Raw genomic sequence first — 22962 nt, forward strand, 5'->3', positions numbered from 1 at the left:
GGTCATAAAATGCAATAAACAATTTGTGGTATTTTTACTTCTTATGTTTTCATATTACAGAAGAGAAAAAAAAATCCAAGGAGAAAGGAGAGTTACCCTTTGACTAGACCCTCAGTAGGGGGTAAAATTTCCTTTGCTTGCCTGTCATTTTCTGCTGTGTAGTCAGTTACAATCAACCCCTTCGCTAGATCCTGATCACCTTATTCCTGTGGATTTCCCATTCTGCTACCCCTCCCTTTACACAACAAGACCCTAATTGTATTTTTTTTTTCTAGAATGAATATTTGCATGTTCTTGGCTACATAATGTTTTGCTTAAGGCATCAAAAGGACTTCTATCTCGTGTTCATGACAGAAAGTATTCAAGTTAATTTCTGTCTCTATGTTATCTTATGCTGGCAACTCTGACTGGCACTGGGAACGCCATTCTTCTCCTGTGGTGCTATTCGGATACCTCTTTTTTTTTTTTTTTTTAATATTTATTTATTTATTTATTTATTTATTTATACATACATACATACAAGCACTGGGTATAGTCAGAAGTGCGGGAGGGTGAGAGAATTCACCAGAGCCAGAGCAGGGAGCAGAGCAGGCAGAAGGACCGAAGTACACTGCTGAGGGGAGCAGCGGGCGGCAGGAGAGGTCTGCGCGCCATGCGGGACCCTCCTCCAGTGGCCGGGGAGCAGCCGGGGATCGAACGGGCGCTGCAGAGGCTGCGGGCAGCTTTGCAACCCAGCGCTCAACCGCTGCACCACCAGGGAGGCCCCGGATGCCTCTTTCAGCCCATTCCTTCTATTGAACTACTACAAGTTCCCAGTATGTTTAAGACAGACAAGTGCTGTCTGTTTTTTAAATGTAGGGTTTAATTATCAACATTGTGTTTGCACATGATTTAAATAGACAGTTCTGCAAGACAGATTATTTAATGTTTACATTCATGTAGCCAAAGAACGTCCTTACATAGCTATTTCTTGATTCTTCTATAGAGTTATATATATATTTCCTACTGTGGAAGATGAGGGTCTCACCCTTACAAGTGCTTCTGCCCACCTGCATATCCCTGTTCTCTATCCTTGCATTACTCCAATTTTAGCTAGACCAATGTTTAGCATTTATAGTATTACAACTTTGTACATGCTATTCATACTGTTCAAACTATTACTTGATTGCTTTTCTATTTCTAACATAATTTTATCTTTAGATTTAATAAATTTAATAATTATCCTTTTTTGCATTTTCCTTTGCCTTAAAACCAGTTAATTCCATCCTTCCCCATTGTTATGTAAATCTCTAAATATAAACACTGGGAATTCTAGTAATGATATTCTATTCAAGGAATTCTTATATATTCATATCATATTATATTATCGTATTGAAAAACTCTACCAGTTGGGTTGCTATACAGCTGTCGACTTGAAATGCTTGAAATGTCCCATCATTACTGTCCTAAAGAATGCCCTTTCCTGTCTCTTCTGTGTTTTCTCTTTTTGTGGGCTCACATGATTGAGACTTTCCTAGTTTTTTCTTGTTTCAGTGGAGTATCAGCTTCGAAAGCTTCAAAAAAGAAGAGTGTATAGAAATATAAAATTGAAGATCTTAAATGATTCAAATGTTTATTTTGCTTTTATCTTTGATTAATAGCTTGAATACTCAATTCTAGACTAGAAATCATTTTCCCTTAGACTTTTGAAGAAATGACTCCTGCTTTCTAGTATATCTGTTGAGCAATTCAAAGTTTTTCTGTTTATTGATACTTTATTTGTGATTGGGTTTTTTGCTCCTTTAATTTAGTTGCTTCATTCCCAGTGTTTTGAAATTCCACAAAAATGAAAGTTCCTTGGGCCTCCCTGGTGGCACAGTGGGTTGAGTGCAGTGCTGTGAAGCTGTCTGCAGTCTCTGCAGTGCAGGTTCAATTTCCGGCAGGCCGACAGGGAGATACCCACATGGCACAGCAGACCTCTCCTGTCTTGCCGGCTGCTCCCCTCAGCAGTGTTTTTGGTCATCTGCCTGTTCAGCTCCCCTCTCTGTCTCTGGTGAATTCTCTTGCCATCCCATGCCTCTGGCCTGTACCCCAGTTCTTGTATAAATAAAAATAAATCTTTTTTAAAAAATGAAAGTTCCTCGGACCTAAGAAATTCAATTCTATAAAACTTTCTTCAAATTTTTAGATAATTTTCTTTCCTTTTAAAAAAATTGTTTTTTTTATTTTACACTTACTAAAGATAATGGAATAATTTGTATTGTAAAGGAGATGTTCCCTTCTTATTTTCTCCCCCTCATTCTTTCCTTATATATTCTCCTTTATTCTTATGTGATTTGCCCTGAATTGTTTTCTTTCTCTATTTTAAATGAAGCAATTTTTGTTTAGTTTTTAAATGCTGTACTTTTTTCTTCTGTCATTATCTGTTTTCTGACAATAAATGATTTCTCCCATTAAATGGGGTCACATAGTTCTCCCCCCACCAAATCACCCATAGTCCATCATCCTTTTCCTTTGTGCTCTTCCACCATTGCTATTTCCACGCCTTGTCATCCTTTACTCGCCCTCCTCCCTTTCTAGGTGCCTCATATCTGTAGTCAGCTTTCAAGGCAGTGAAACACAATTTTAAGCTTTGATTGTTATATTCCTTGTTTTTTTTCTCAAATTATTAGAGATTATTATTATTAAACAAAGATTATTAGTTTGCTTGGCCTTATCTGTGAATGACACAGATGAGTGATCGTCATTTTTATTATGTCTTAGATAAGGTTAATATTTGTGATTTCTGTTAAATAGAAATCAATCATTGGCTAAAAGAAATGTTAGAATGGGATTCATAACATGGAAATTTGGTAGAAAAACTTAAATTTTACTCTGTCATTTAAATAATAATACTATCATATAAGAGTGAATAAAGAAAATATATGATTGCATTGGGGAATATGAAGGATCAGTAAAGGAATCATTTTATAATTTATAAATTTTAGATGAAAAAGAGAAATTCGAACCCACTGTCTTCCGGGATACACTCGTCCAGGGACTTAATGAAGCTGGAGATGACCTTGAAGCTGTAGCCAAGTTTCTAGACTCTACAGGCTCAAGATTAGATTATCGTCGCTATGCAGACACACTCTTCGACATCCTGGTGGCTGGCAGTATGCTTGGTAAATCATGCCTTCATAGCATCTTCTTGTATACAGATTAACTACATGAAAATAGACTTCTGAGGTACCTGACTTATGTGAAAATAAGTTTATAAAACTGTATGCTGAAATCCAAAACCTGTAGAGAGATAATAAGATAAGTAAAGTATAACTCAACTGAATTTTTATTTGACAATATCTACTGAAAATGTTGGCTTTATGTAGGCTTTTTAACCAAAACATGTGAAGTCACAAGTTAAATCAAGTTAGCCATACACTAAAATGGACAAATAAAAATTCATACAGTTGAATAAAGAGTATTTGCCTATGATGACTATTGTATTTTTAGTGCCTAGCACAGTAACCAGTACAAATATATACTCAAAAATATTTGTTGAATATATGAAAGATCTCAATCTAACATGGTCGGCTCTAGCCTTCTACCCTAAATACAATGAAGTAGAATCACAAAACAAAAATACCTGGAGTTCTGATGTGCTTTTCTAATCAAACAATGTTTGCAATGGTCACCATTGAAACTTACAGAAGAAGCCTTTGAGTGGAAAGCCATAGAAGAAAGTCATAGAAGAAAGGCTTTCTTTTGTTCTGGTAAATGTATGCCACAATACTTTCAGAATCTGGGGGAAAAGTTGAGAGAATAAAATACTCATTTTCCTAGCCTGTGTAGCCACTGGATAATAAAATGCAAATGGCAAGGAGTCAAAGCATATCCTACTCAACTCTGCATGGGTAATTGGGTTAGTGGAGAACAAAACAGGTTTACTATCTACTTAAGGAGAAACCAGCAAGATCAACTATAAAAACCAGCCTGGACAGTCCTACTTTTGATAAACTGGCGTCCAGCAAAGTATTATGAAATGTGAAAAATGAGCAATGCCTGATGTGGCAAACATCAAAAACTGCATCAGAAATAATCAGATAAAGTTTACTGAGTAAATGTTTTTCTGTGGCTTACATTGTTAAGCACATTTTTTGGAAAGAACTATACTTATAATGATGGCATCTAGTGCAGGCAAGGATATGGAACAATCTTACATATTAAGGTGAGATATAAAATGGAGCTATCAATTTACACTACATTAGAAACATTAAAAAATACATAACAACATCTAAACCTTCCCATCTTTTTATGAACTTTGTGTGGTCTTGGGTTTTATGTCTCTCCTTAATGTTCTTCTTGATGTGGTCTGCATTTCAGTATTGTCCTAACTGTAATTACTTTTCTCTTTTCAGCCCCTGGAGGAACACGCATAGATGATGGTGACAAGACCAAGATGACCAACCACTGTGTGTTTTCAGCAAATGAAGATCATGAAACCATCCGAAACTACGCTCAGGTAGAGCCTGTCAGAGAGAGATTGTTGCCTTAGAAGGGAAACATTAGGTTCATAAACTTTATAGGGGTGTCTCTGGTGACCTAGGGGTTAAGTAAGGCTCAGTGCTACCAAGATGAAGGCCCACCACAATGGCCTGAGTTTGATCCTGGCCGGAGAGCTAACCCACATGGCACAGAAGAACTCTCCATTTTCACCCGTATATTTCAGTAGATCCTCCTGTTCTGCTCCCCGCTCTGTCTTTGGTGAATCCTCTCTCTCACACACACACTCCCACGTCTGGCCTACTCCCCAGTTCTACACAAAAATAAATAAAATCTTAAAAAAAAAAAAAAAACTCTATAGGCTAATTATCTAAAACATATGAAAAGACATACAGTTACATTCATTATAAAACAATGGTCACTAAATCAGCATCTGCAAAGGTAGTATTTTTTTTTAATACCTCTCACCTTTAAGGGACTGGGGTACCAGATGCTCATACAATTGCTAGGGGCATTTATCAATAAATACTCCAATGCTTAGTAAAGTAAGTTTTTCAATACCTTTCAAAACTAACACTACATATTCTCTTGGATCTAGTAATTCCATTTATAATGCTTCCTGTCTTTGTATTGTTTATAGTACTATCAAAGACTGATAAGAATGTAAATCAAAGGAGTGCTAATTAAATAGTTTGGTGAAGTATGTATATCCAGCTCAAAAACTGGTGTTTTAACTGTCCCACTCACTTTTTAGGAAATTTAGACCTTGTTCACTGAGAATCAGGACTTCTGAGTTATATTCATGCTCTAATACATAGTAGCAATTTCCAGATCTGCCAAATAATGATGTTAATCCCGTCCTTACCTTCCTCAGAGAAATTACAGGTATATTATTTATGAGAGGTGTTTAACTAGAAAAGAAAAATAATAAGACTTGGAAGAAAAATCACTCCTCTACTATTTTCATAAACCTGAAAAGATAAATATAGAGTTTGCCTCTTCATTATCTGTAAATAGAATTGTTTCTTTTTACAGATTTTTTTTTCCATATGTATGTTTTTTTCATATGTATGTTTCATATGTATGTTTACGGACAGATCCTTTGATACTTTGTTTTCTGAATTTAAAAATTGTTTATTTACAGACTGAGAGAAAAACTTGATCAATGGGATAGATAAGGAAAGAAAAATTAAGTGGAAAGAAATATTTGAGTGACAATAACTTTGTAAGTTATTAGTTTAGAGAGTACTTTCATAATTTGATGACTTTTGCTTTGATATATAGACATTCACCTGTGAAGATCTAGATAATCCTTGTTGGATTAGATTACTTTGTCCTGCAAATAAGCATGTTAAGGAATATGTGAGTGCCTTAAAAATCAAATGTATAGTATAAGCTTTCAATACAAGTTATTGTCTTTTCTTATTCTGTATCAGTTCCCTGCCTGGCTCATTATTCTTTTTCCATAAAGGGCAACACTATCATTTTTACTCTTGGGCTACATCTTGATTATTTTAAGGAATAAACAAACACACTTAGAGTTTTAAATGATATCATCACATGAATGCAAAAGAAAGGGTCTAGGTTCCAAAAGCATTTCTATAGTTATTAAAATAATATTTGAGAACATTGTATTAGCTTACTTGGGCTGCCATACCTGAATACCACAGACTGGGTGGCTTAAACAACAGAATTTTACTTCTCACAGTGTGAGAAGCTGGGAAGTTCAAGATCATAGTGCTGTCCACTTTGACTTCTGGTTAAGACTATCTTCCTGGCTCTTTTTACAAGGTAATCAGTCATATCAGACACTGAGGATCTCATTGAACCTGAATTATCTTCTAAAGTCTCTGTTTCCAAACACAGTGATATTGGGTGTGAAGGCTTCAAAATATGCTTAGGAAAACAGAAATATCTAATTCATCTGAATAGTAAAATGTTTTCCACTGAAAAGAGCCTAAAATTTTACTGACCCAGTTGTAGCTATCCTCTCCATCATATTTGTTATATATGTGATACCTGTAACCCCTTTCATTTCATTTATTTTTTTTTCAAGATTTATTTTTATTTTATTTATATATACAAGCACTGGGTACAGTCAGAAGCGCGGGAGGGTGAGAGAATTCACCAGAGCCAGAGCAGGGAGCAGAGCAGGCAGAAGGACCGAAGCACACTGCCGAGGGGAGCAGCGGGCGGCAGGAGAGGTCTGCGCACCATGTGGGACACTCTTCCGGTGGCCAGGGAGCAGCTGGGGATCGAACCGGCGCTGCAGAGGCTGCGGGCAGCTTCGCAACCCAGCGCTCAACCGCTGCGCCACCAGGGAGGCACATCATTTCATTTATTTTTAATCTCTGCATTTCACGGATTAAAAATTAGTTTCATCAGTTTTTGTTTACTCACCTTTTATATCCTGACTGAATTTGTTTTATTCTACATGTGCATTTTGATCCTACTTTTCTCCTAGATCATAATTACTTTTGAAATGCTTATATCAGTATGAGTGTGTTTTACCACACATTTTTATTACTATAGATTCATGTTGTAATTATGGTGAGTCTTTCCAACTCTTTTTGTCTTTTGAAATTATGTAATATTTGATTTTTTTTTTTTTTTATGTTTAGGTCTTCAATAAACTCATCAGGAGATATAAGTATTTGGAAAAGGCATTTGAGGATGAAATGAAAAAGGTAAAGATTCAAATGTAATGCCTTCTCTTTTTAAAGTGATGAGATGGAAAATGACAAAATTTCTCATAAATAATAATAGTCCTGAAATACCATGGACATACCAAGTTTTTAATAAATGTTTATTGAATGAGTAATGGTGACAGAGCATTAGCTAATAGCTTAAAGAAGAAATGTATGATTAGTCTAAACTTATTTAATTTATATTTAATTACGATAGTATGTTTTATGCAGTTTTTTAGAATATGATCTCTGACCTCATGAAGCTTCAGGCTAGAGAGTCCAAATATGTAAAAATAAATATAACAAGGAAGGAATACAAGATAATTAGTATACAAGATAATTAGGAATACAAGATAATTAGATTTAATTAGTGAAAGCACATAGCACAACAGCTAATACATGTTAAATTTTATAATTTTAGCAGATACACTTTAGTAAAGGGGATAAGAGCACATTTTTTAGAGTATACAGGTATAAATTTTAGTGATTTTTCTCATCAGTAAAATAGCTGCAATGAGAGTATATACCTTATGGTTCTTTTCAATAAATGAGGTAACATAAGGTCTTTATTATAGTAACTGGTCTCTAACTAGTAGCCAAGCAAACAGCAACTTATTAAAGAAGCTCACTTTTCAGTTACTGCAACATGTTCCTTTTTCTAATTTTTGATTTCAGTAGATTCATAAAGCACTCTCTACATCAACATGGTATATATCTGTATGCTGTTTTGTCATTATTTCCAATTTTAGATATCTGACTAAATTGCAAATCACAGGGCTAAATGAACAGCATAACATCTACTTTGCTATTTACTTTCTCACTTTCCTCCCGTTCAAAGAAGTGATTCTATATATAATAAATATTTTGGCAATAGGATTTTTTTTTTAATTCATATTCCTCGTCATCAAACGTTCCCATTTATAGCAGTCATTCATCGTGGGTACATAAAACTCTATAATGTTGCTCATCAGAGTATAGAGAAATAATCTAAGTAGATGTTAGTGGAAGATGGAATAACTGAATAATGATGTAGCCATCTAGTGGAATACTATGCAGTCTTTTAAAGAATGAGGCACAGCCACCGGAATTGATTCATGTTCATGATAAATTGTTAAGTGAAATATTAGGATGCAGAGCAACCATTTTATGGTAGTTTAACCTTAAGGAGTTTATTTAATTTCTATGGACCTCAGTTTTCTTTTCTGTAAAATGAGATCATGGCTTTTGTTAAGTGTGACTACAAATAAAGTGTTCAGGAGATTATCTGCTTCACTTAGCAAATTTTAGTTATTACTAATTGTATAATTCTGTAAAACAATAGGTTTATACACATGTAGTTATTTATAATGTGCAAACATTTAAGTGCATTTAAAAATCTGGAGGAGGGGCCTTCCTGGTGGCCTAGGGGTTAAGTCACGGTGCTATCACTGAGGTGGCCTGAGTACAATACCCAGCCAGGGAGCTAACCCACATATGGCGTGGCAGACCTCTCCTGTCTTGCCTGCTGCTCCCCACTCTATCTCTGGTGAATCTTCTTAGCCCCTGTACCTCTGGCCTACACCCCAGTTCTTCTATGCATAAATAAATAAATAAATAAATAAATATTTTTAAAAAGAAGAATAAAATCTGGAAGAACATACATCAAACTATTAATAATATTTATTCTATAGAGTAAGATTAGAGATTTTTTTCTAATATCTTGTGTTGTCAGATTTTTTTTTCTACTATCATATATTACTTTTTATAATGTGAAAATTTTTAAATGGAAAAAAATGTAATCCATTACATTGGTAGGTATTCAGGAAAAAAAGTGCTTGATTAAATAGATAATAGATATTATAAAGCAAATGATGTTAAAGCATTATACTTTGTGTATGACTTACTAGTCATGGACCTCTAGCCATGGGTGTGCAGCCTGTTATTTTCCTACGTTAGTCCTTTGCTTTATAGACATGGTTTCTTTTGTTTGACCCACAGCTTCTCCTCTTCCTTAAAGCCTTTTCTGAAACAGAGCAGACAAAGTTGGCAATGCTCTCAGGCATCCTGCTGGGCAACGGCACCCTTCCTGCCACCATCCTCACCAGTCTCTTCACCGACAGCTTAGTCAAAGAAGGTAGTGACTCTCATGTTTTCTTACATGTCAAACAAAATCGAAGCCACAGATAGCTTGGAAAACGCCAGTACCTTTTGTTAGCATTCTCTACGACTTATCCATCCTCCATGGAACAGAATGTGCGTGTGTTTGTGTCTTCAAACAATAGGAAAATTATATTTATTTTAGGAAGTCAGAAGAAACTTAGGCACATCTATACAGAGACAAGTAAAGACTAATAAAACTAGAATTTTTGGTGTTACACCTAATTTCTACATTAAATATACTGAATATGGTCTTGCCTAAAACATTCTTTCCACTGAGATGCCACTGGTATTTGGGGGACAAATACTTTGTGCAGGATTTTTTATGGTCTGTCAGACATTTAACCTTTTTTCCCTCAAATGGAAAATGTCAGCTTCTGCATCCACCTGCATTTAATAGAGCAACTACAAATGCCCCTTCATGCTCCTCATTGCTCCCCAAAACTGTTATTTATTTCTCTGGTTAGGACCATCGCTCTAAACTGTTACCACTCAAGACACTGATCACACACTCATTTTGATCACATTTTGAAGCTATTCACTTTCTTAGTTTTAAAAAGAAAATCAGACAACTGCTTTAGAATCTAACTTAAATTTTAAGACATTGAGTTCATTAAGCATGCATATAATCCTTTGGCTATAAAATGAAGCAATCTAAGAACTAGACGTTTTCCACCTACAAATGTGAAGTCCCAGCTTATTTAGGTTTTCAGTGAAATGGGTTATAGTTTTCGTTTAGCTGAGCAGAGTAAATTGAGTTACGTGGTAATATTTAAGGGTTCGTTTTCAGCTTAAAATACCCCAAATTTAGAACAGTTAATACTGTGTAATAGTGACTAGTGTGTTGTTAATATCATGACATTTTAAAGTACTTTCTTGAAAAGATTTCATCATACTTAGTGCATTTTATTTATATTTTTAGCTATTTTATAATTAAAACAACTAGGTAAAATATAGACAGTAGATATTAATTATGTTAATAGAAAATAGCATTTTTCCTAATTGCATTAAAAATCTAAGTGATGTTTGCTGTTTCTTTTGACATGTATCAAGAATGTATTTTATTAGAATAGATTGCCATAGTGCTAAAGCAAATACAGCTAAATATTAACAGTTGCAGATATTAAATATATAACTTGTACTGTTTACTGTTCAGTTTATTCAGCTGTATGTTCATCTGTAATTTTATTTCTACCTCACTGTTAATATTCTTTCTCATATCATTTGTCAGTAAATCCGTTGACATAATGATATTTCAGTTTTGTGTCTCATGACTTATTTGTCGTACCTCAGAATCCCTGTTATAAACCTGAATTATTGTGAATAACAGGGTTAAATAGAGATAAAAACTCTAAAAATTCTGGACTTTGAACCTGTTTTGACTGAGATAAAAATAAATACAAAAATTTACCATTATACCAGCTTAGAATTAGGGAGTCCAATTTTGAAAAATATTTCACCTTTTTTTCCCTTGCCCTTGAAAATGTTCTGTTTTAAATAATGAAAAGAACAGAATTGTACCTACAAATCTATCCATTTCTTTCTAATTTGTAGCAAATTATATCTTTGAGTCATTTACTCACTTCAGGAAACCTACTGCATCATCATGTTTCATTCCTATGAAAGGAATGAAGCTCAGTGTCTTTTTTTTTTTTTTTTTTTAAACAGGCATTGCAGCCTCATTTGCTGTCAAACTTTTTAAAGCATGGATGGCAGAAAAAGATGCCAACTCTGTTACCTCTTCTTTGAGAAAAGCCAACTTAGACAAGAGGCTGCTGGTAAGTGTTGTCTGGACCAGTTGTATAGTGATGCTTTTGTCCCCTCTCAATCCTTATCAGAAAATATACCTCTTATTGATAGTGGGTGAAGTCAAGATGTCAGTATCCATGATACATGAATAAATTTCCATATTCATGATGAGAAGAGGTTATGTAAGTGAAAGTTGCCTTTATGCTGATTTTTAAAGTGCCTTATTTTACTTACAAATATTATTCTGGTAAGAGCTTCTTTTTGTCACCTTACTTACATGATCCCCATAGTAATTATAAGAAAGTAGCTCATATGTAGTCAAAGGAAGGTAGAAAAAAAAAGAAAATGAATGTGCCACATCTTAGAAAATTCTGCCCACTACTGTCGCCCCAAGTTCTAGTCTTGCACCCTCTCCTATCTTGCTCCCCTCTCGACCCACATCTTTGGTAAGTAAGCTTAGTTGTTCAAGAAATGATTCAGCTTAGTTTAAAAGAGAAAGTTGGGGGCCTCCCTGGTGGCGCAAGGAGTTAATGATGAACGTACTATGAAGCAGTTTGCAGCCTCTGCAGCCTGAGTTCAATCCCTGGCCAGCCAGGGAACAACCCACATGGCGCAGCAGACCTCTCCTGTCTCGCCCACACCTCCCCTCAGCAGTGTATTTCAGTCAGTCTGCCTGTTCTGCTCCCCACTCTGTCTCTGGTGGGTCCTCTCACCCCCTGTATCGCTGGCCTATACCCCAGCTCTTGTATGCATAAATAAATAAATCTTTAAAATAAATAAATAAATAAAAGAGAAAGTTGTATAGAAATTGCAAAAAGGTAGAAAAGGTTGCCTTTATCATTTAACCATAAATGGGGCTTACTAACAATGAAGAGTATCCTTTGAGAGCTGGTCCTGATCTAGGCCTCACTTTTCTAATTGCTGCTCATCAAATTGATAAGCATTTTTCAAATCTGCTCTCTGATGTTTCTATTTAATGATCTTCTCTTTAAAGGAGTTATTTTCTTACTAGGGAAGAAAAATGTTCTACCTGTGGAATTGACATCAGCAGTGCCTATAATAAAATACATGACTAAACTGTCTGGGTCTGTGTTGAATTGAAGAATGGTCCCCTTTGTTTCTGCATAATTGACAGATAAACTAATTCCATTTTAATATCTGTCATTTAAATAGATAGAGTAATACATGTTAGCATTTTATCAGAATTAACACTTTCTTTATAACCAATAACTATAGAAACTTAAAGCTTTAATATAATAAAGTTCTACCACCTAGTTAGACATTTGTGATATCTTCAGTTGGAATTGGATACTACTAATCACAAAGACATGTCAGTTTGCTAACAAAATAAGAATTTAAATAAGATTTCTTGTTTATATCAAGATTCCTTAGAAATACTTAGCTATGTAAGAAAGCAAACAAGTTAATTGTAGTTAATTTGAAGCTGTCATAATCACCGTTGCTTGATTATATTTTTTATTTTTCTATTCTTGTCTTTTCAAAGAAAATGAAGAAAAATATTTTGTCCTTATAATTCCTATCTGCTCCCTACAATTTCTTTGTGCTAGAAGAAGTCAACAGCTATGCAGATGCCAGGGATTTCTCCAAATGAAATTGTTTTTACAATTCTAGGACAGCATCTCAAATTATAAGATACCGCTGCCATCGTCTCTTCAGCTAGTCTCTTATGTTTTTCTCATCCAGTATATTCCAGTGTGTATGCATGTTGTTACATGGGGTAATTCCAAACTGTCTCTTTTCCGCTGGAAAACCTGAAAATAATCTCAATTGTATTACTTCTACTTTCAATCACTTAAAATTCCTTTGTCTCTTGAAATTTATCTTTAAGCCCAATTTATGTCTTTAAAGTCTTCAGAATTTGATAAAAAAGAAAAATAAGAACTCTAGATTCTAGTCAGTTTGCGACTAATAATAATTTCCACCCAGCATGTATTTATTGAGGGCCTGCTCTGTGTCAGGCAAGGTCCTAGTAGCTACAGTCAGTAAAAAACAGGATGGAAAAATTCCCTGCCTTCAATGTCATGATAAGATTTAGAGGGACTTCAACACAGTTTAATTTGATGTCAGTTTAATTTGATGTCAGTTTAATTTGATATAGAGTGATCCTGTATATAGAAGCAAAAGTCATAAAAGATAAGTGATTAGGTTGCTGAGGAGGGAGGAAGTTCCTATGAAGGTAACTTATTGCTTGTCCTTAGCTATGGATTAGCTGTATTCTAGCAAGTCCTAGCTGAGCTCTACCTAACTTTTCATTCTGGGACAAAGGGTGAGGGAGAAGCTTCCATCTGAATGATTCTATTCTCACAGAACACAGGAGATTAAAGGAATCCCCCCACCCCATGCATTATAAACTCATCTTCTATTGGCCAAAGAAGTTGCTGAGAAGCCTGGCAGTGGGATGCCAAATTTCAGGCCACTCACAGTCTACTTCTCTACCCCTACAGACAGACAAAATAGAAAGGGGTCTCTCTTAATCTTCCTTTAAAAGAGAAGGAGGGATGGTTTGGGAGGACAAAGGTGCAATTTAGATAACTTGTCACAAAAGACTGCTATGTCTTAAAGCATGGTTCCTTAAAGACAATAAACAAAGCTTGGTTAACTTAATTAGATCACTATAAATTTTTTTCATACTAATATCCTTTTGGAAAATCACATTCAGCTGTTCTTATTAGGTTTCTGTAGCAGCATATACTTAGGGTATGAGAAGCATGGGTGGCAGTTTCCACTGGAAGCTCTGTGAAGACAAGGTAGTCAGACTCATCTGGTACTGTGCCTGCCTGATACTTGACTCAGCAGATAAGTGGGAACTGGAGGGTCAGTTTCACTGCCAGTAAGAAAATTTTCATTTCATGACGCATACAACAAAATTCTCCTGATTTTTTTGGAAAAACGGCATATTCTCAGCAGTTAGCAATTACCCATTTTGTAATACAGAAGAAAGAGAGGAGAAGGGGTAAGGGAGATATCATGTCTTCATCACTGGAAAAGGAAACAATGAAAGAGATATTGGCCAGACACTTTTCTAGAACTGGGGATATTTAAAGGAATCAAACAGATCCTTATTGTACAGGAAAGTAGGCAATAAACTAAATAAGCAATTCAGATAGTGATACAAAAAATGAAAAGTTTGGGCCTCCCTGGTGGCACAGGGTTTAAAGTCTCAGCACTATCAAGCTATCACCAGCCACCGCAGCATGAGATCAATCCCTGGCCAGGGAGTTAACCCACATGGCGCAGCAGACTTCTCCTGTCTTACCTGCTGTTCCCCTCAGTAGTATATTTCATTCAATCCACCTGTTCTGCTCCCCACTCTGTTTCTGGTGAATCCTTTCACCCCCCCCCCCCCACACAGTTCTGGCAGCCTACACCCCAGTTCTTGTATGCATAAATAAATTTTAAAAAATCTTTAAAAAATGTGAAAGTTTTACAAAGCAAACAAGTAGGAAATAGCTGAGGGATGTCAGAATGAATGTTAAAATTTTCAGTGGTAGGGCAGACCTATCCCCTGATGATACGAAATTCATGTGGGGATATTTAAGAGGTGAGGGAGTGAGCACTGAGCACTGTAGACATTTATAGGGAAAGTATTCCAGGCAAAGAGTTTAAAGCATGACTTGTTGGGAACAGCAAGAGAAAGTATTTGGTAAGAGTAAGGCTTGTATGGTCTAGAGAATGGCTTTTATTCTGAGGAAGATGGGAAACTTTGGTGAAATTCTCTGCAGAACTGTGTACAATGCTGGGATCGCTCTGACTGTTGTATTGGGAATAGACTTAGGAACAAAAAGACAGAAGAGGGAGACTTTAGCTTATGATGAATAATAGAGGTTTGTGCAAGAGGGAGGCATTTCCTAACAAATGCAAACCACAATCCAAGCCAGTAAATGTCATGATAAGATTTAGAGGGACTTCAGCTTAGTTTAATTTGATGAATAGTTTTTAATATATTATGAATCATTCATAAGGATTTTGGATATAGTTTCTAAATAATGTGCTTGAGGACATACTGCTTGGAACATGACTTCAGATCAAACTTTACATTTTCCCTAAATTCAATGCTGAATGCCATCATGGAATAACGGAGTAAGTATTGACTTTGGGGCCACACAGCTCTACTTTTAAATATTTCTAGTTGCATAATTTGAGTCAAACTGCCTAAAATTGTTAAGACAGTTTATCATTTATAAATTTCTAATTTACAAATAGCACTATTTACAATAGCCAAGCCATGGAAACAACCTCAGTACTCACAAACAGATGAGTGGATCAAAAAATGTGGTATAAATACACAATGGAATACTACTCAGAGATCAAAAAAGATAAACTGACGTCATTTGTACAACATGGATAGAGCTGGAAGGGATGACACTAAGTAAAATAAGCCAGAATGAGGGCCTCCCCGGTGGCGCAGCGGTTGAACGCTTGTTTGTGAAGCTGCCCGCAGCCTCTGCAGTGCCGGTTCGATCCCCGGCTGCCGGACGAGGGTCCCACATGGCGCACAGACCTCTCCTGCCGCCCGCTGCTCCCCTCAGCAGTGTACTTTGGTCCTTTTGCCTGTTCTGTTCCCCACTCTGGCTCTGGTGAATTCTCTCACCCTCCCACGCTTCTGACTATACCCAGTGCTTGTATAAATAAATAAAATAAATTTTAAAAATTAAATAAATTTAAAAAAAATAAAATAAGCCAGAAAGAGAAAATAAATACCAGATGGTGACACTTACATGTGGAGTATAGAAGAACCAAAGAAAAGGTCTGACAAATACAAACTTTAAAACCAACCATTGAAAACTGACCTTGGATTTTTGCTTTCAGAGGGGGAGGGGTGAAATAGGGGAAGGAGGGATAGTGTGGTGAGGGACATGCAGTCGAAGAGCGCAATGGACTTGGGAGGAGGACCATGGGTGCTTCAGTAGGGGGGAAAATTCCTATACTGTTAAAACATTAGCAAGGGGCCTCCTTGATGGCGCCAGGGGTTAAGCATCTCACTATGAAGCAATCCACAGCCTCTGCAGCACAAGTTCGATCCCCGGCCAGCCAGGGAGAAACCACATGGCGAAGCAGACCTCTCCTGACACGCCTGCTGCTCCCCTCAGCAGTGTATTTCAGTCAGTCTGCCTGTTCTGTCCCCTACTCTGTCTCTGGTGAATTCTCTCACCCCTCACATCTCTGGCCTGTACCCCAGCTCTTGTATGCAAAAAATAGTAAATCTTTAAAAAACAAACAAACAAAAAAACATTATCAAGGATTTGAACAATGGTACTTCAATAACAATAAAGTAAAAATAGGGCCTCCCCTGTTGGTGCAGGCGGTTGAGCACTGCGCTGCAAAGCTGTCCACAGCCTCTGCAGTGCCAGTTCGATCCAGGCCAGTTGGCGAGGGTCCCACATGGTGCAGCAGACCTCTCCTGTCGCGCCCACTGCTCCCCTCAGCTGTGTATTTCGTCAGTCTGCCTGTTCTGTCCCCCACTCTGTCTCTGGTGAATTCTCTCACCCTCCCGTGCATCTGGCCTATACCCCGGTTCTTGTATAAATAAATAAATCTTAAAAAAAAAAAAAATAGTTCTACTTTCCACAGTTCTGAGCAAAGTGTCTACTACATCTTGATTCATAAAAGAAACTCAAAATTAAATTAGTTCCCTGTCCCCCACCACCAATTTAAAAGACCTCTTAACATAGCACAAAATAAACTTCAAAAAGTTTATTCTGAAATGTTTGTTTTAACATGAATATGTGTTTGATAGCTACTCCCACTAATTCTATTCTGACATTTTGAAATTCATGACTCAACAAGGAAAACTCTGGGATGGTAATATTTATGATATATTTGATGATATATAGAGAATATTGAAATTTGAGTCAAATTTGGTCATGTTCCTCTACATGGTGGCAAACCCATTACAGATATTTCTACTGAGATTTTCATTGGAGCCAAATAGCCGTAGACCACATAGATGCAAAGAAAGCAAGAAAGTTTGGATCTATTTTTTAGATTCTACAGCAGTTTGTAAAATATGACAGCTTTGAACATTGCCTTAATCTCATAGTTGGGTGTTGAAGTCTCACAGGTTTAAATCATGACTAAGTGTTACAGAGACTGCCAAGCTGTATAAAGTAAAATGGAAATGAGGTAAAAATATGACAGCATCCATCATATTGGTGTTGCCCTTTTTTAAAATTTCCAGCAGAATTGTATAATTTACTGCACAGTTGGTAGGGTGGACTTAGATGTTGTCATGAACTTAATTGAGAGCCCCAGTCATGAACCGAAACAAAATTCTCTGTAGTTCCTGAGCTAGTACTTAGAATAATAATAATAGCATTTTCTGAGAATGTGAATGGAAGTCCTTGAAAGGATAATTGTGGTTTTTTCTATCATTATCTCAGATCATATCAGCATTATCCAAACTGACTTTTGTATATTAACTTGAAGTTAAAGAAACAGTGTGATTTTCCAATAATTTTCAGTGTTTTCTTGTCATTTTAAAGCAACCCAAATATCATTCAAAGTTATCTTATTTGCATATAATTTAGCAAGTTTTGTTCGATATTTACACATGCTAGAATTTGATTAAAGTTTTTAAAAGGTAAATATCATTCAAAATGAGTAATGGTGATTTATCTATGTTCCTTAGTTGTTTTTCGTAAAAGAAATTAGGCAGTTTTTGTGTAAAACTGCCTAATTTTAGAAGGCGCTTCGCAAATACTCAGGAAATATGCCCAAGATGTATTTTTTTTTGAAAATTAGTCCCTGTTCTTCCAAATATGAGACATTCTAAGTGCTATTTTAATATGAAAATTTTGTCCTTTACGCATGCTGAAATTAAAAGTTTGTCTCATAAGTCTCCTTTTTCTTTTCTCTGATTTCAGGAACTCTTTCCAGTTAACAGACAGAGTGTGGATCATTTTGCTAAATACTTCACTGATGCAGGTCTGAAAGAACTGTCCGACTTCCTGCGAGTCCAGCAGTCCCTGGGCACCAGGAAGGAATTGCAGAAGGAGCTGCAGGAACGTCTTTCTCAGGAATGCCCGATCAAGGAGGTGAGAGATGACCTGCTGACATCCCCGCAAAATGCAGAGTGAGAGGAAGAAGGAAGAACACAGACTGTGTTGTATAAGCTTTACCCTCCCTTTTTTTATTACTGTGAACTTTATGCACTTATTGATGCCATTTAAGTTCATTCCATGCCACAATATTGATTTAGAATCCTGCAAGATAGTCTAGAAATTAATGGTTATTTCCACAGAAATGATTTACTTTACCAGGCTGCTACAATACTCAAAATATTTCATCTGTCATAGATTTACCATTTTATACGTGTACCCTATTATGTGATATTTTTTTCCACCTTGTTGCAGATTATATAATACCGTGAAACATTTGGTGGTTATTTGAAATCAACACTGGGTATTTTGTGTGTGTGTGAATATGCAGGGTTATTTCTTTAATTTGAAAAAGTTGATTTTGAATTCCTATCACAGAAAAAATACAGGGGGACCTGTGACTTGTTTGATCCCACACTTAATAGCTGTGTACCCCATGGTGCGAATACTGTATTAACAGTCAGTATTTTGCCACCTGATATTGAATTGCTGACCCTCCTCACCCTTCATGCTCCACATCCCGCAGGGCACCACATTTGGTTTAAGACTGGATAATTCCAGACTGATGCTATCATAGCCCAAAAGTCAAAATGGCACAGGTAATCCTTGCAATGCCGGCCCAAATGGGTTGTGTGGAAAAGAGTAACTCCTAAGAAACAGAGATTCTTTCTTCTTATTCAGTAATTCCTGGCCGCAACCAAGCCTTTTAATTTTTAGACACATTATAAATCTACTTTGAGAAGAAATCTTTGTGTTTTCCTTCATTTTGTAATCTGAGAATCCATACAGGTAAAGGGGAACTGAGCAGAATATTTCATATGCCCCAAACTAGTGTCTGTGCCTGAGACAGAGAGGGAAACCCCACATATGCTGTTACTCTCTGACTTCCTTTTCCATGAAATTTAGGTGGTGCTGTATGTTAAAGAAGAAATGAAGAGGAATGATCTTCCAGAAACAGCAGTGATTGGGCTTCTGTGGACCTGTATAATGAATGCTGTTGAATGGAACAAGAAGGAAGAACTTGTTGCAGAGCAGGCTCTTAAGCACCTGAAGGTACAGCATCTTAACCAGGAGCAATCTCAGCCACAGTCAACTGCAGCTGCTACTCCTTTTTTTTTTTTTTTTTTGAGATTTATTTATTTATACAAGAACTGGGGTACAGGCCAGATGTGCAGGAGGGTGAGAGGATTCATCAGAGACAGAGCAGGGAGCAGAACAGGCAGATTGACTGAAATACACTGCTGAGGGGAGCAGTGGGCGAGTTAGGAGAGGTCTGCTGTGCCTTGTGGGTATCTCCCCAGCCAGCTGGGGTCGAACTCGCACCCCAAAGGCTACAGACAGCATCACAGCACAGCACTCAACCACATGCTCAACCACCTGCAGGGTGGCCCTGCAGCTGCTACTTTTAACAGCGTAACAGATAACTTCCAACCACAATCCTCCCCAGGCTCAGGCCAATCATATATTTCCTGATTTTTATTTTTCAAATTTGTCACTGCCTAAAATGTTTCAGATGTAAAAGCCTATAAAATATCCAAGGGTAAGTTCTTACTTAAAGATAATGTCAGAGGGCCTCCCCTGGTGGCGCAGCGGTTGAGCGCTGGGCTGCAAAGCTGCCCGCAGCCTCTGCAGCGCCAGTTCGATCCCCGGCTGCTGGTGAGGGTCCCACATGGCGCGACAGACCTCTCCTGCCATGCCTGCTGCTCCCCTCAACAGTGTATTTCGTCAGTCTGCCTGTTCTGTTTCGTCAGTCTGCCTGTTCTGTTTCCCGCCCTGGCTCTGGTAAATTCTCTCACCCTCCTGTGCTTCTGACTATACCCAGTGCTTGTATGTATAAATAAATAAATAAATGAATGAATGAATGAATGAATAAATAAATAAATAAATATTTTAAAAGATAAAGATAATGTCAGAAAATTCACAGAATAGTCGTATCCAATATTAAAAGTTAAAGAGAAGTAGTGATCTCACTATTGGCTTTCTTTCTTTTCTACACACCAAAATTTCTTAGTGAAACCGCAGATTGGCATTAGAATTTGAAAATTATCTAAGTGGTGGGAGAAATCAGCTGGTTGTACAAATTGTACATTTTTGTGCCTGGAAACATGTTTTTGCTTTTGTTGATTTTCATCTTCATATGAAACTACATTAAGATAAATGGAATACTTAGAGTCTCTCTTCAGAATTTATACTTGAATTGTGAAGTCGAAGACCACCCAGTGTAAACTAAGTAGACTCTAAGTTAAAGATAAACACATGCAATTTGCTGCAACATGGATGGCGCTGGAAGGGATCATGCTCAGCGAAATAAGCCAAAAAGAAAAAGAAAAATACCGGATGGTCTCACTCATAGCAGGAATCTAGAAAACTTAAATAAGGGACCAGGAAAATGAATAACTATAAGAAAGTGAAAATCAAAATCAACAAAAAAACTATGAACCAGAGACACTTTTAGGGGGGCGGGGGCGGGAGGGGAGGGATTGGGGTCAGAATGGGGGGCTGCAATTGTATGGGGAATATAACAATAAAATTTATAAAAAAAAAAAAAAAATAAAAAAAAAAAATAAAAAAAATAGCCCAAGAAAAAAAAAAAAAAAAAAAAAAAGATAATGCAGGGAAAGCTCATTGGAAGAGATTAAGTGTTGGACTGAGTGACTCTTAGAATCTTAGGTTGGGACTGTAATGAGAAGCCGAGGACATTTGGAGCAAAAGGAATAATATGAAAATAACCATAATGATGACCCATAATAAGGGGCCTGGGATGTCTGGGGAAGCAGAACCCCTCTCTTGTGATGGTATAGCCATACTCCACTGACAAAGGAAGCATCACTGTAGTCCCAGAGAACCTGACAGCAGTTATCTTTAATGCAGTCAAAATTTCATATTTAGAGTCCTCACTGGTGGCGCAAGGGGTCAAGAGGCAACCTGTGAAGCTACCCACAGCCACTACAGCATGAGTTCAATCCCTGGCCAGGGAGCTACCCACATGGTGCAGCAGACCTCTCCTGACTTGCCCGCTGCTCCCCTCAGCAGTGTATTTCAGACAATCTGCCTGTTCTGTTCCGCAGTCTGTCTCTGGTAAATCCTCACCCCCACACACACACCTCTGTTCTGTACCCTAGTTCTAGTATGCATAAATAAATAAATCTTTAAAAAAAAATTCATATTTAGTATCTCAATGGGTACAGTGAAAAATAATCAAATAAAACATTCATTTTGATTAGCTGCAATATTATATAATAAAAAGACAATTCTAAAGGTGAATGTTTCTAAGCAAACTGGCAGGCTACTGCTATTATTCCAGTGATATGATATGGCCTCTGCATTTGTCATGAAAGTTGACAGTTTTCCTCCCCACTTCTTTTCCAGCAATATGCTCCCTTACTGGCTGTGTTCAGCTCCCAAGGCCAGTCAGAGCTGATCCTTCTCCAGAAGGTGCAGGAATACTGTTACGACAATATCCATTTCATGAAAGCCTTTCAGAAGATCGTGGTTCTCTTCTATAAAGGTATCCATCTATGCTGTTCTACCATGCCTTTATGTTTTGTTGAAACTCTTCAAGGGGCAGAGCAGGGTGAAGCATATGATTACATGGGTTCATGTTAATCCTGGCGAGTTGTAGTGAGGCATCCATATTATGGAGATGCAGAATATGCCAACACCAACACCTTGTATGCACAGCCTTGGGAACCAGTTTGATTAGGCCCCTGGGCATTTGTCATTAGTGGCAGTTGCCTAAAGATCTTGATGAGCTGGCTATTATTTTTTTGTCAGGGGGATGGTGAAAAGAATGTAATTATATAAAGTAATTAGGTCTGCTTTTGAATTGTGAGGCTTAACTCTAATAACAGTGATTATCCAAATGCTTTATTAGTACATTCAGACCTTTTCAGGTGCTTATAGCTGACTCTAAAATTGCAGAAACAAGTAGCCTTTTTACTTTGTATTTTAGTTATTTGGTGCAGCCATTCTCCTATTTTTTCAAGAAAGTGGCTATTTTTAGATTTTCACATTTACTGTCATTTTGTCATATTTGTAAGGATTAGGTTACCATAACAACTGGCATTGCCTTTAATAAATGAATGTTATTAAGGTTTTCTCTGATCACAATTTCTATAACTTCATATAAAAAAAGATACTTGAGTATTTTTTGGTTAGGATTATAAAATTTTCTAAGAGGGGGAAAGAAGCACTTAAGAAATTATAAATTTTCAACATTATAAATGGCATAATCAGGGTATAAATTAATAGACTAATGTTTCTTTTCTCTCTGATATGTTATTAAATGTGTCTTTGTTGAATGATAATTTGGGCATTTGGAGGGTGAAAATTTTATGTTATTAATTAATAACTTTGTAAAATGTTTCATGGCATTTCAGAGAGTTTTAATTGGCCATCCAAATTCTTCAGATACATACATTTTGCCCACAAGTGTTTAGGGGACATTTTACTTTCTCTGGGCACTAAACTATTTAGAAGTTTGTCTTTCTGTTAAAGAATGCAGTGATTGTCAAGTTCTACTTGAAGTTTAGTAGTTGGTGTTTTTCTCTGACCAGATCTGAATTAGTTCCTCTTGATGTGGTAATAAGATAGCATTGTCCTAAAACTGTAGGGCTCACTAAATGACACCCAATGTGACCCATCAGAACCAGACTTGCAGGACATATTGCCAACCCATCTATGATACCAACAGTTAAGAAAGAGAGACAGGCCCCACTGAGCCATTCTGTCCAAGTTGCCTCCAAATATGAACTAGAGGAAAAACCTATCGGACATGTTCCACAGTTTTATTGTGGGTCATTGATATTTTC

The 22962-nt window shown here is 36.8% G+C and overlaps 1 protein-coding gene across 2 annotated transcripts in view; it reads left to right on the forward strand.

The window, feature by feature from the left end:
- Positions 1–22962, forward strand: part of BZW2 (basic leucine zipper and W2 domains 2) — a gene marked incomplete at its 3' end in the record, with an annotated part of 53747 nt that overhangs the window by 24408 nt on the left and 6377 nt on the right. For both annotated transcript variants that reach the window (XM_084229910.1, XM_084229911.1), the window contains exons 3-10: positions 2967–3143; positions 4377–4480; positions 7083–7148; positions 9126–9261; positions 10953–11062; positions 17918–18088; positions 19058–19204; positions 21521–21659. In XM_084229910.1, the coding sequence (XP_084086036.1) occupies positions 2967–3143; positions 4377–4480; positions 7083–7148; positions 9126–9261; positions 10953–11062; positions 17918–18088; positions 19058–19204; positions 21521–21659 (1050 nt within the window). The remainder of the gene's footprint in view (positions 1–2966; positions 3144–4376; positions 4481–7082; positions 7149–9125; positions 9262–10952; positions 11063–17917; positions 18089–19057; positions 19205–21520; positions 21660–22962) is intronic.

The sequence above is a fragment of the Talpa europaea genome (assembly GCF_964194135.1).
Source record: "Talpa europaea genome assembly, chromosome: 3".
Taxonomy (NCBI): Eukaryota; Metazoa; Chordata; class Mammalia; order Eulipotyphla; family Talpidae; genus Talpa; species Talpa europaea.